The 13050-nt window shown below is 36.8% G+C and overlaps 1 protein-coding gene across 6 annotated transcripts in view; it reads left to right on the forward strand.

Moving 5' to 3' along the window:
• The window catches only part of ZNF624 (zinc finger protein 624), a 40471-nt gene that overhangs the window by 1616 nt on the left and 25805 nt on the right, over nucleotides 1-13050 (forward strand). For 2 of the 6 annotated variants that reach the window (XM_035300169.3, XM_008996762.5), the window contains exons 2-3: nucleotides 2227-2315; nucleotides 4560-4625. The exons of 1 other annotated variant lie outside the window; for it this stretch is intronic. In XM_035300169.3, coding sequence (XP_035156060.2) covers nucleotides 2229-2315; nucleotides 4560-4625 — 153 coding nt within the window. In that variant the 5' untranslated portion in view covers nucleotides 2227-2228. The remainder of the gene's footprint in view (nucleotides 1-2226; nucleotides 2316-4559; nucleotides 4626-13050) is intronic. 3 more of the 6 variants (XM_035300171.3, XM_035300170.3, XM_008996765.5) reach the window with 2 other exon arrangements.

The following is a 13050-nucleotide window of genomic DNA, read 5'->3' on the forward strand; positions in this document are numbered from 1 at the left end:
AGGAAGAGTAACTTTTCAAGTTCCCTGAAATAACATGCAACATCATATATGCATGTGCTTTATTCTGTGGACAAGGTCAGATTCTCAGATGGGTTCATACCCCTCAAAAAGTTAAGATTTACTGGTATGCATAGATAGATTGTGTAGTGGTGAAATTAGGGCTTTCAGGGTATCCATCCCCAGAATGATGTACATTATACCCATTAAGTAATTCCTCATTCTCCACTCCCCTCCCGCTCCTTCACCTTTCAGGACAATATTTCTTAAATATTACAATATTTCATAAATGTTTTAAAACTAAAACATTATGTAATTTAACATATAATTAATATGTTAACATGTTACATTAAATATTTCTTAAGGTGTACTTGTTCAAGCAATATATATCTGTGCCTCACATCTATAGATCCTGATTTCTATCTTGGATGGAGCCAAAGAATTTCCTTTTTAATAAGCATATCCATTGAGTTTTTGGCATTCTCAGCTTTGAGACCCCTCTAATTGTACATGGGGTGTTTTCATTAGAAAACAGGAGAGGAGTCATAATTTTCATTACATTTGCAAAAGGCTCTATGAAAAAAAATCTAGAGAACTACTATATAAGCAAAACCACTTACTGGTTACCTTGAAGCTTCAAAACAGATATCTTCTCATACTATTCATTCTTTACCTCTTTTATTTCCACACTGCACTGCTTTCCTCCAGGCTGGTCTCGAACTCCTGACATCAGTGATCTGCCTGCCTCGGCCTCCCAAGTGCTGGGATTATAGCTGTGAGCCACTGTGCCCAGCCAAGATATTCACATATTTTCTTGATTTAACTAAACCCTGGTCTCCTCTTTGAGTTAGTAAATTAATCTGACAATAAATTTCAGTATACCCATATCGATTTAATTTTTGTATCCCTAATATTCTTTACATTCATGATAACCTTACTTTATATATTAATATTCTTGTTTTTCAAAGAATAATGGTTAAGTACTTCAAGTATCTTTTCAGATGAGCTTCTGATTGTTAGACATTGTAAGGTTAGATTAAGTTCTACTATGTTTATTGAGCAAAGCTACTGAATCTTATGAGAAGCAAGGTACACATTCAGGGAAGGAGCAGATTCCACATGCTTAAGCATAGCAAAGACCCTAATTGGAGAACCATATAATTGCTTATAACACTTTTTGCACAAGGGAGAGTTTCTCAAAAACTCAATACTTATTTTGTCACTGCCCTTTTATTCATGAGGCTAATATCACCATCCTAGAAAAATTTATATTAACTGCTAATATCACCATCCTAGAAAAATTTATATTAACTGCTAATATCACCATCCTAGAAAAATTTATATTAACAACCTGTACCATTTGATATCCTACATCAGGCACTCCTGGTTCTTGAACCAAGCTCAGCCTCAGCAAGGCCATAGATATCATTAGCCAAAGGTAAAAAAGCTGTGACCAAGCATCCCTGGAAAAGATCTCTGCCACCCTATTCTCCCATAGTGTAAAACTTTTACTAAGTATATGCTTTTTTTATAGCTTAATGCTTTGTGCACCTAATTTCATGTCTCTTCTGTTATTATACCTGCTTCCTTTTTATTGAAGTTTGCCTGATATAGAAAGGATAAAGACCTATTTGAATATCAGATTGGGAGGGGGTAAGTCAAGATTTCCAATATCATTTAAATTTTGAAGTCATGGTGTTCTCTTTACATGAAACAGATCTCCTAAAATGTTGGGAAATTGACTTCATAGGAAAGGCAAGAAAAGAAGATTCTTAGAATGTTTGTTAGATGAGTGGCAAAGAAAGATTGAAGTATTTTCTTGTACTTTACATAGCGTGTTGATTCAGTGGAAAAGGTGTGTGGGTTTTGGAATTACATTGATTTGGAGTTATGTATCTGCATGGCCTTGGGTAGTTTAATTTTTCTAGGCCTCAGTTTCCTCATCTATGGAATGGGAATATTATTCCTATTAGGTTAATGTGAAAATAAAATGAGAAAGTATTTTTGAAGTTCCTTGTACAATGGTTAGTCTGTTAGTTGTGACTATAGTTAACAGTGCCGAAATCTCAAACTCTGCAGGAGCAAGGGTCTTTGTCCCTCACTGATCTTCAGGGTTACTCTTGTGCTTCCTTAGGGAGGTCATGCTCACTTGTATGTCAGGATTCCAACTTGGTGTGTCTGAAATCCCCAAGGCAGGATTGTTTTTCATGGCTTATTTCTCTTCCTTAGATATGTCTTTGCAAAACACCACTCTTTCCAGAGAGGGAAACACAGAGGCAGAGATTATGGCTGCTGTGTTTTTTTCAATTGGACCTCTGGTAAGTTGGGATTCCCTGTTTCTGACCTACTGTCTTGGTTTGAGAGTATTTTTACTTTTCCTGAAGGCTTGTGACTTCTCTATTTCATTGACACCCCTTCTGGGAACTCAACTAAATAGACCCATGAAAATTGGGTTCACAGTAAAGATTGTAAACTATAGAGGGATGCAGTATTCTTACTTAACCAAATATCAGGATACACGATCTTTCAAAAAATATCTGAACTGTTGTTAGTTATGACAGGCATCTTTAATTTTGATATTAAATTTGTATTGTTCCCAGGAAATATCAGTTATTTATGGGACAGCAGAATGGAATATTTTTTAATTGGGAAATTTTATTTAGAATATTTTGGGGAAAATATATGTACATAAACACATACCCCAGCCCTAATTCATAGGAGCAATTCCCCTTGTGCCATTCTCAGTGATCTCTTTTCTACCCATTAAGAAGTGATCAGGCTTAATAGATGACAGTGAGAGAAAGAATATGTTTAAGACAGTGCTTGGCTGTAGAGAATTTACAGCTTCATTGAGGTAAAACATAAAAAATTAATAATTACATTATTTAGATGAATAGTAGTTGCTTATCAGTATGATAAAGATGATGAGTGCTATGTAAAGAAAGAAACAGGATGTTAGTGTGGGCTAAACTGGTCACAGAAAGCCCATGAGGATAGTTAGATTTAAACTGGTACTGACTTAAAAGTGGGATTTTAATTGTCATAAAGTGTTTGTGAAAATACTTCAGGTGAGAAAGGGCTTTAAGGGCAAGGCTTCAGAGGCAGAGAACAGTGGGTGAGCTTGTGATTCAAGTTGGAAGTTGTGACAGATAGGGCTGGAAATTAGATATTTAAGATGAATCTTTTAATGTTTCCCTGAAGACATTGAAATGTGTATGCATGTTTGAGTGTACTTGGGATTAGTATTAATGTGATAAAAACTGTGTTTTAGCAGTGACTTTTAAAAATATATTCAGAAGAAAAGCAATACCAACAAATGTAATTTGTGATAGTAATGATTTGTAGTAACTCCTGATTGTGGTCTTTTATTCTTTGTAGCCAGAACATGCAACATGTAAATAATTCTTAAAACATACCCTTGAAAAGATAAATAAAACCAAGATGTTGCACTTGATTACTAGGTATAACGTTATTTGTCTAGTCATATATCACCCTATCAATCCGTCTCTATCAGAGTTGGAGGATATATATCATCATTAATTTTCTAGAAACTGAATATATGCGCTCTTTTTAGACAACAACTTGTTGAGGGAGAGTTAGTATAACATATTTCCTAATGATCTTTAAGTTTGTAGCTTTATTATCCATGATTTTTTAAAATGGCACAAAATCTAAAATGAATAACTAGAAAGTGAAGTAAAATTTCATTTCATTTATTAAGTTAGGCCCTCATGGGCTGAGCATGGTGGCTTATGCCTATAATCCTAGTAGCCCTTTGGGAGGTGGAGGTGGGCGGATTGCCTGAGCCCAGGAGTTTGAGACCAGCCTGGGCAACATGGAGAAACTCTGTCTCTACAAAAAAACAAACAAACAAAAACAAACATACAATTAGCTGGGTGTGGTGGTGTGTGCCTGTAGTCCCAGCTACCCAGGAGGCTGAGATAGAATTGCTTGAACCTGAGAAGCAGAGGTTGCAGTGAGCCATGATCGCCCCACTGCCCTCCAACCCGGCCAGTGACAGAGCAAGAGACTCTATCTAAAAAAAAAAAAAATCAGGCCCTCATGGAGATAGTTTCTAAGTTTTGGAAGAAAACAGTGTTCTAAGAGGTTGCTGAAATATTTCCTGAGTGACTACTGAGCTATGTCCCCTCACCAAACACCGTAATGATTTTCAGTTGTGGAAAACAGATAGTGTTAGTAGGTTTTGAATATTAATCCTGAGCAAATTAGTTACTTTCTGAGAAATAGATTTCATCCCAGTGTGAAAAAGCAGAATTATGTAGTGTCTGAAGCCCCCTTATTATAAGTTTATTTTTGTTTTGATAGGTTCTTAGTTAAAAGTAGTTATATTCCAATCTTACATGTATTTGTCATTGTCTCAAACAAAGTGAAAGATTATGATTGCATGTTACATTGGGACTTTCATTTCAGCCCTAAGTAAAACAGTAGAAGAGATCATCCCATATATACTGCATCCACAGTAGATTGGTGCTGCCTGTTGAGGCTGTGCTATAGGTCATAGGCAGTCTGTCACTGAGTGATCTTATCCTGTATCCCATCAGAGCCCTGAAGTTACCCAGCCAGATGAAGATCTTCACCTTCAGGCAGAAGAAACAGAATTGGTAAAGGTAATATTTACCATTGTAGGTATGAGGAATACAGAGAAAATTGCCTATTTTACTGTCTCTAATTCTCAGTGTTGCCAGTTAATTGCAAGTTCATAATGATTATTTGGTTGGTATGGTAGCCCCAGGGCTGGTGGCCTCAATTTAACAGATTTCATTTCTCTCAGAGGTGGCAGCTCTAATCTAGCCAGATAGTCACATCATAATTAGTAATGATAAAATATCCTTTCATCACATAGTCTGATGCTTGCGCTGCATTGTAAGACCCAAATACTGTGCTATTAAAAAAATACCAAGGGTACCTCAACATTGTGGAAATAGTCTTAAGATGAGTTTAAATTGGTTTAGATATTTTATTTCATTATATTCTTAAGCTTTCTTATTTGTGAGTACTGGATCCACTTGATTTTTCCAGAAAAAATAAAAATCAGAAACTTTTTGTCACAAGAAAAAGTATCCAAAACTTAGAAACAAGGCATAAGATAAACATAGGCCATTTTAGAGTCATATTAGACCATTGTCTTAACAAGCCTGTCTAAGTGTTGTCTGACACAGCAGGGAAGGGTTATGTTGTTTGACTTACCATTTACTATTAATATTCAGATCCTAAAAGTTAGATATTAACTTGTAGAAGATTGAAACATTGCAATTATTTTTGCTAAGATAAAAAATTATCCCCAGAGTTAGGTTATTACTGTCCTGTAGGACATTAACCAGGTTTGTATCTAATTTTGCAGTCTTATTCCAGCATTCCTTTTTCTACTATCTATACACTGGTTTCTTGCATCTCCTTTAAACCTGTCTTGTCAAGCTGCTGATCCCTCATTAATGACTTAAGTAAATCTTTGACAAGTATTCACTATGCTTTTAAGAGAATTATGTTTTTCAGTTTTTTTTAATTATCCTTTGAAAGATGGTTTTATTCCAGAGATGTTTTGTGTAAAATGTGGTTTTTACTTTTGCTTCTATGAGAAAATACATTCTGAGATTCAGTCTTATATGTACTATTTTGGAAATGATTTTTTTTTTTTTTTTTTGAGACCAAGTCTTGCTGTCTCACCCAGGCTGGAGTGCAGTGGTGTGATCTTGGCTCACTGAAACCTCTGCCTCCCGGGTTCAAGCGATTCTCCTCCTCAGCCTCCCGTGTAGCTGGGACTACAGGCACCCACCACCATGCCCAGCTAATTTTTTTTTTGAGACAGAGTCTCATTCTGTTGCCAGGCGCCAGGCTGGAGTGCAGTGGCACGATCTCGGCTCACTGCAACATCCACCTTCTGGGTTTCAAGCAATTCTCTTGCCTCAGCCTCCCAAGTAGCTGGGACTACAGGCACATGCCACCATGCCCAGCTAATTTTTGTATTTTTAGTAGAGACGGGATTTCATGAGTTGGCCAGGATGGTCTCGATCTCTTGACCTTGTGATCTGCTTGCCTTGGCCTCCCAAAGTACTGGGATTGCAGGTGTAAGCCACCACACTGAGCCAATTTTGTATGTTTAGTAGAGATGACGTTTCACCATATTGGCCAGGCTGGTCTCAAACTCTTGACCTCATGATCCACCTGCCTCAACCTCCCAAAGCACTGGGATTACAGGTATAAGCCACATGCCTGGCCCGAAATGATTTTTTAAAATTGTTTTTTGACATATGATAGCTCAGACTCAAAAACTTAAGGCAGAAATTATTTATAATTTTAGACTTTGAACTATGAACCTTAGGAAAATAGCATACTTTTTGACATGGTATACAGTTCATACAGTGTATTTTTGTTCTGACAGAAGGAGTCCCTGGTAGGAGATTAATTCTGTCTGGCTCTTCCCTAAATTTTCCATCCTTTTTATTGAACATAGCTTAGTTTAATTTTACTTTGAATAGAACCAATGCATTGATAATTACTATCAATAAGTTATTAATTTAATTAGTTTTTGAATTTGCTTGATTTGCTTATAACTGTTGAAATTTTCTTTCTTTCTTTTTTTATTTTGAGACAGAGTGTCACTCTGTCGCTCAGGCTGGAGTGTGGTGGCACAATCTCAGCTCTGCCTCCCACATTCAAGCAATTCTCCTGCCTCAGCCTCTCGAGTAGCTGGGATTACAGGTGCCTGCCACAATGCCTGGCTAATTTTTGTATTTTCTGTAAAGACGGGGTTTCACCATTTAGGCCAAGCTGGTCTCAAACTCCTGACCTCAGGTGATCCACCTGCTTCAGCCTCCCAAAGTGCTGAGATTACAGGTGTGAGCCACTGAGCCCTGCTGACATTTTCAATTAGTGTTTTTTTTGTAGCATGGTTTCTTAAAAGAAGGCATTTCAGTGCTAAATGTCTTTATTTTACAGGTATATGTTTTTTAGTGGAAACATCTAACAAAGAAACTATAGAAGATTGATGAAGAACTCTTATTACGTGATTATCATAATCAGACCACAAAGAACACATCAAGACAAAGAGTCTTGTTACTTTTTTATTTAGATGAAGTCTCACTCTGTTGCCCAGGCTGGAGTATAGTGTAGCAATTTCGGCTCACTGCAACCTCTGCCTCCCAGGTACAAGCGATTCTTCTGCCTCAGCCTCCTGAGTAGCTGGGATTACAGGCATAGGCCACCATGCCCAGCAGAGTCTTGATACTTTCTGACATATGTAAGATTAAGACACTTAAATGCTAGTGAAGTCACAAACTAAAACGAGTGAGGTCATGGACAGTATTAGAATACCAGTATATATGTTGTAACTTTAGGTAAACAATAATTTCTTAACAAAAAATAACTAGATAAGAATAGCTTCAAGATGAAGAGGAGATAATAAGAAGCCTTTAAAAGCAAATGAGATTTTTATCATTTTATAATGATATAAAAGTTAATAGAAATAGTCCTACTCAATCAAAGACCACCAGGCCAAAGTTTTTAGTATTGTTGGTTCCTTGCAAAGAGGGACACGAGGGACACCTTATACCAGACAAAGGAATAGATAGGGTTATGATACAATTTTTTGTTTTGTTTTGTTTTTTAGACAGAATCTTGCTGTATCTCCACCACCCAGGCTGGAGTACAGTGGCATTATCTTGGCTCACTGCAACCTCCATATCCCAGGTTCAAAAGATATTCGTGCCTCAGTCTCCTAGTAGCTGGGACTATAGGCATCCACCACCATGTCCAGCTAATTTTTGTATTTTTAGTAGAGACGGGGTTTCACCATGTTGGCCAGGATGGTCTTCAACTCCTGACCTCAAGTAATCTGCCCACCTCAGCCTCCCAAAGTGCTGGGATTACCGGCATGACCCATGGCACCCACTGGATTATTATATAATCTTGACGAAGGGGGAATTCTGTTGAAACTTCAGTGAGATCAGTGATGTGATAGGCTTAAAGCAAAGTAGGCTCTGTGTAAAGTGTCAATACCACATCCAGATTGCATAATGGACCTGGGGACCTATTTCCTTAGAAAATACAAAGTTAAATGTAAAATGACATATTCAGAAGCCTCCCATGAAAGTCTGCTTCTGGGTTGCAAATCAAAACTGCTTCTTAGCATCAAAGTCACTTTCATTCTTTCTGATGCATCAGACTACAAAACGTATGACAGCCTATGACTTTAAAAGACAAGGTGTCTTGGTAGGCTGAGGCAGGTGGATCACGAGGTCAAGAGATCGAGACCATCCTGGTCAACATGGTGAAACCCTGTCTCTACTAAAAATAGAAAAAATTAGCTGGGCATGGTGGTGTGTGCCTGTAATCCCAGCTACTCAGGAAGCTGAGGCAGGAGAATTGCCTGAACCCAGGAGGCGGAGGTTGTGGTGAGCCGAGATCGCGCCATTGCACTTCAGCCTGGGTAACAAGAGTGAAACTCCGTCTCAAAAAAAAAAAAAAAAAAAAGACAAGGTGTCACGATGAGTAAAAAAGCAGTGGTTGCTCAAAACAGGTAATTATGACATTTTACAGCTGCAGAATGACCTTGGAAGAAATACTGTTTGCTGTTAACTTTTCAGTTGGTTTTATCTGTGTCTCCTGTTCTAATTTGAGGTGTGGAAGGGCGTTTTGCTTTCTCAGTATGAGCTAATTTTTACTTTCTCGAGCTCTATCAAAAGGAACTTTTACATCAGTCTGGCTTAATGTTATTTCCTCAGTGTCTTTGAAGTAAAGAATATGAGGCTTATGGTTTCTGATTTTCATTGTATGCATCAGTGTATTATCTTAGAATCAACAATTTCTGGATATTATATATTAGGTTTCTGTTTTGTTTGTCTAAATTATGAATAGAGTTGGTCTGGGATGGTAAAATTGAAATAAATGGGTATTCTTTTAGCTGCCTAGGAACTTTTTGCAATAAAAATAAACTTTACTTATAGTATAGTTTCTTCAGCTTGACAAAGTTCAGTTTCTGAAAAAAGAATACTTAAGTGAATTTACTTTCATCAAATCAAAATGGCTCAACATTCATAAAAGCTGTTTTAGTCTTTTTGTTTCCATATAAAGGAACAGCCAAGGCTGGGTAATATATAAAGAAAAGGGTTTTATTTGTCTCAGAGTTCTGCAGGCTGTGCAAGAAACATACTGCCAGTATCTGCATCTTGTCAGGGCCTTAGGCTGCCTCCATTCACAGTGGAAGGGGAAAGAGCCAGTGTGTGCAGAGATCACATAGCAAGAGAGGGAGAGGGGACATGCCAGGCTCTTTTTAATAGCCAGTTCTCAGGAGAACTATTGATAATAGAGGGAGACGAGGATGGCACCATGAGGATGGCACTAAGCCTTTCGTGAGGGATCTAGCCCCTTGACACAAACACCTCCTGTTAGGACCCATCTCCAACATGGGGATCAGTTTTGAACATGAGGTTTTGGGGAAAAGTATCCAAACTACAGAAGCAGTTTTATGTTTCAAAGTTTAATTCACACTTCCACATTCTACAATCAGTATTTCATTCGTTCTTCATACAACACAAACCTCTAATTTTTATGATTATTTGCCTGATTTTCCCCTGGGAGGGAAGAAAAAAGATGATCTTTCTGGCAGTATTTTAAATGACAGTTTTACTAAGGTATAATTAATATATCATAAAATTAATAAAGCATACATTTCGGTGGTTTTTAAATATATTCACAGAGTTTATAACCATCACTGTATGGAATTCCAGAACAGTCATCAAAAAGAAACTCCATAGGAGTACTCTCCACTCCCTCTCCCTACAGCCTCTGACAACCACTAATCTTTTCATCTCTATAGATTTGCCTATTCTGGACATTTCATATAAATAGAATGATATAATATGTGGTCCTTCATGACTGACTTCTTTCATTTTAGAATAATATTTTCAAGGTTTATATGTGTTGTAGCATGTGTCAGTACTTATTCCTTTTTATGGCTAAATAATATTCCAGTTGTATGGATATAGAACATATTGCTTATCCGTTTGTTGGTTGATGAGTACTTGAGTTGTTTCCAACTTGGGACAATTAATAATGATGCTAATACATTTGTGTATACATTTTTGTGTGAGCATATGTTTTTATTTCTCTTGCTGTATACCTAGGATTGGAATGTTGCTGGATCATATGATAATTCTATGTTAAACCATGTGGGGGTCTGTCAGATTGTTTTCCAAAGCAGCTGCACCACATTACATTCCCACCACCAATGTATGAGCATTGCAGTTGCTCTACTTCTTCAACAACACTTGATATTGTCTGAGTTTTTTTATTATACACATCTTATTGGGTGTGAAGTGGTATCTTACTGTATCTTAGGATTTTATTTTCCTAATCACTAAGGTCCTTGAACGTCTTCTCTTGAGCATACTTATTGGCTATTTGTGTTATCTCCTTTGGAGACGTGTCTGTTCAAATCTTTTGTCCATTTTTTAATTGGGTTATTTATCTTTTTATGTTTGACTTGTTAGGGTTCTTTATATATTCTAAATACAAATCCCTTTTCAGATAAATAGTTTGTAAATATTTTCTCACATTCTTTGGTTGCCTTTTTGAGTTTTTAATGATGTCCCTTGAAGCACAGAAGTTTTTAATTTTGATGAAGTCCAAATGATCTGTTCCTGTCTTTTGTCTATTATGCTTTTGGAGTCATATCTAATAATTCATTACCAAATCGAAGGTCATGAAGATGTTCATCTGTCTTTCCTTCTAACAGTTTTATAGTTTTAGTTCTTACATTTAGGTCTATAGCCCATTTTGAGTTAAGTTTTGTTTATGGTCTGAGGTAGAGATTCAGCTTCATTCTTTGACATGTGAATATTCAGTTGTCTCAGCACTGTTTGTTGAAAAGACTATTTTCTACTCATTGTCTTATTACCCTTATTGAAAATGAACTGACCATTAATATAGGGATTTATTCCTAGACTGTCAGTTCTATTCCATTGATGTAAATGTCTATCCTGATTCAGTACCATACTGTCCTGAGCACTGTAGCTTTGGGGTAAGTTTTGAAATTAGGAGGTGTGAGTGCCTCAACTTTCTTCTTTTTCAATATTGTTTTGAAAAACTAATTTATTTCCAAATGAATTTTAGGATCACCTTTTTCATTTCAGAAAAAAGAAAAGCCAGATGGAATTTGCTTAAGTCTTATGTTGAATCTGTTGATCAATTCGGAGAGTAATGCTATATTAACAAGATTAAGTCTTTCATATGTGAACATGGGTTGTCCTCCCATTTATTTATGTATTCTTTAGTTTCTTTCAGTTTTGTAGTTTTATAGTTTTCAGTTTGCATGTTTTACACATCTTTTGTTAACTTTATTCCTGTGTTTTCTTATTTTTGCTATTATAAATGAATTTTTTCTTAATTTCTTTTTGAAATATTTATTGGTAGTATATACAAATAATTGGCTTACACACACACATATAGATCTTGTATCCTGAACCTGGATGAATAATTAGCTTATTAGTTCTAATAGAACTAAATTGTGTATATGTATATGTATGGATTTCTTAGGGTTTTTTATATACAAGATAACGTTATCTGTATACATAATTTGCAAATAGAAATTTGCTGTCTCCTTTCCAATCTGGATACCTTGTATTTCTTTTTCTTGTCTAACTTCCCTTGCAAAAACATAAAATATAATGTTAAATAGAAGTGAGAAAGAACATCTGGGTGTGGTGGCTTATGCCTGTAATCCCAGCGCTTTGGAAAGCTATGGTGGGTGGATCACTTGAGGCCAGGAGTTTGAGACCAGCCTGGCCAACGTGGTGAAAACCTGTTTCTACTAAAAAATACAAAATTAGTCAGGCGTGGTGGTACATACCTGTAATCTCAGCTGCTTGGGAGGCCGAGATGGGAGGATCCCTTGAACCCGGGAGGTGGAGGTTGCAGTGAGTGAAATTGCACCACTGCACTCCAGCCTGGGTGATGAGCAAGATCCTATCTCCAAAAACACAGAAGAAAAAAAAAGGAGAAAGAAAAAGAAAAGTGAGAAGGGATATCGTTGTCTTGTTTATGATCTCAGGGGGAGTGCATTCAGCTGTTTACCATTAAGTATGATTTTAGATGTACATTTTCTTTCTTTTTTTTTTTTGAGACAGAGTTTCGCTGTTGTTACCCAGACTGGAGTGCAATAGCACGATCTCGGCTCACCGCAACCTCCGCCTTCTGGGTTCAAGCAATTCTCCTGCCTCAGCCTCCCGAGTAGCTGGGACTACAGGCGCACACCACCATGCCCAGCTAATTTTTGTATTTTTGAAGTAGAGACGGGGTTTCACCTTGTTGACCAGGATGGTCTGGATATCTTGACCTCGTGATCCACCCGCCTCGGCCTCCCAAAGTGCTGGGATTATAGGCGTGAGCCACCACGCCCGGCCTAGATGTACATTTTCATAGAGATTCTTTATCGGGTTGATGATATTTGCTTCTATTTCTAGTTTAATGAATTTTGTCAAATATATTTTTGAATCTTTTAAGATGATTGTGCATTTGTTGTTCTTTAATCTGTTGGTTGATTTTTTTTTATGTTACATAAACCTTGTGTTCCTAAGATAATTCCCGTTTGGCTGTAGTATATGCCGCATTTTATTTGTTGCTGAATCCATTTTGCTAGTATTTTGTTGAGAATTTTGTGTCCATATTTGTAAGGATACTGGTCTGTATCTTCTGATATCTTTGTCTAGTCTGGGTAGTATTGGTCTCATAAAGTGGGTTTGGAATTGTTCCCTTCCATTTTCTCGAAGAGTTAGTGAAGGATTGCTGTTAATTATTCTTGAAGTGTTTGGTATAATTCACATGAAGCCATTTGAACCCAGGCTTTTCTTTGTGTGATTTACTTGTTAGAGATCTATCTAGATTTTCTATGTTAAACTGAGTCAGTTTTAGTAGTTAATGCCTGTCTAAGAATTTGTCTTAGTTTCATCTAAGTTGACATACCATTGTTCATAGTGTTCCTTTATAATCCACTTATTTCTTTAAGGTCAGTAGGAATGTCTTCTTTTTCATTCTGAT

This window comes from Callithrix jacchus, chromosome 5, assembly GCF_049354715.1.
Source record: "Callithrix jacchus isolate 240 chromosome 5, calJac240_pri, whole genome shotgun sequence".
Taxonomy (NCBI): Eukaryota; Metazoa; Chordata; class Mammalia; order Primates; family Cebidae; genus Callithrix; species Callithrix jacchus.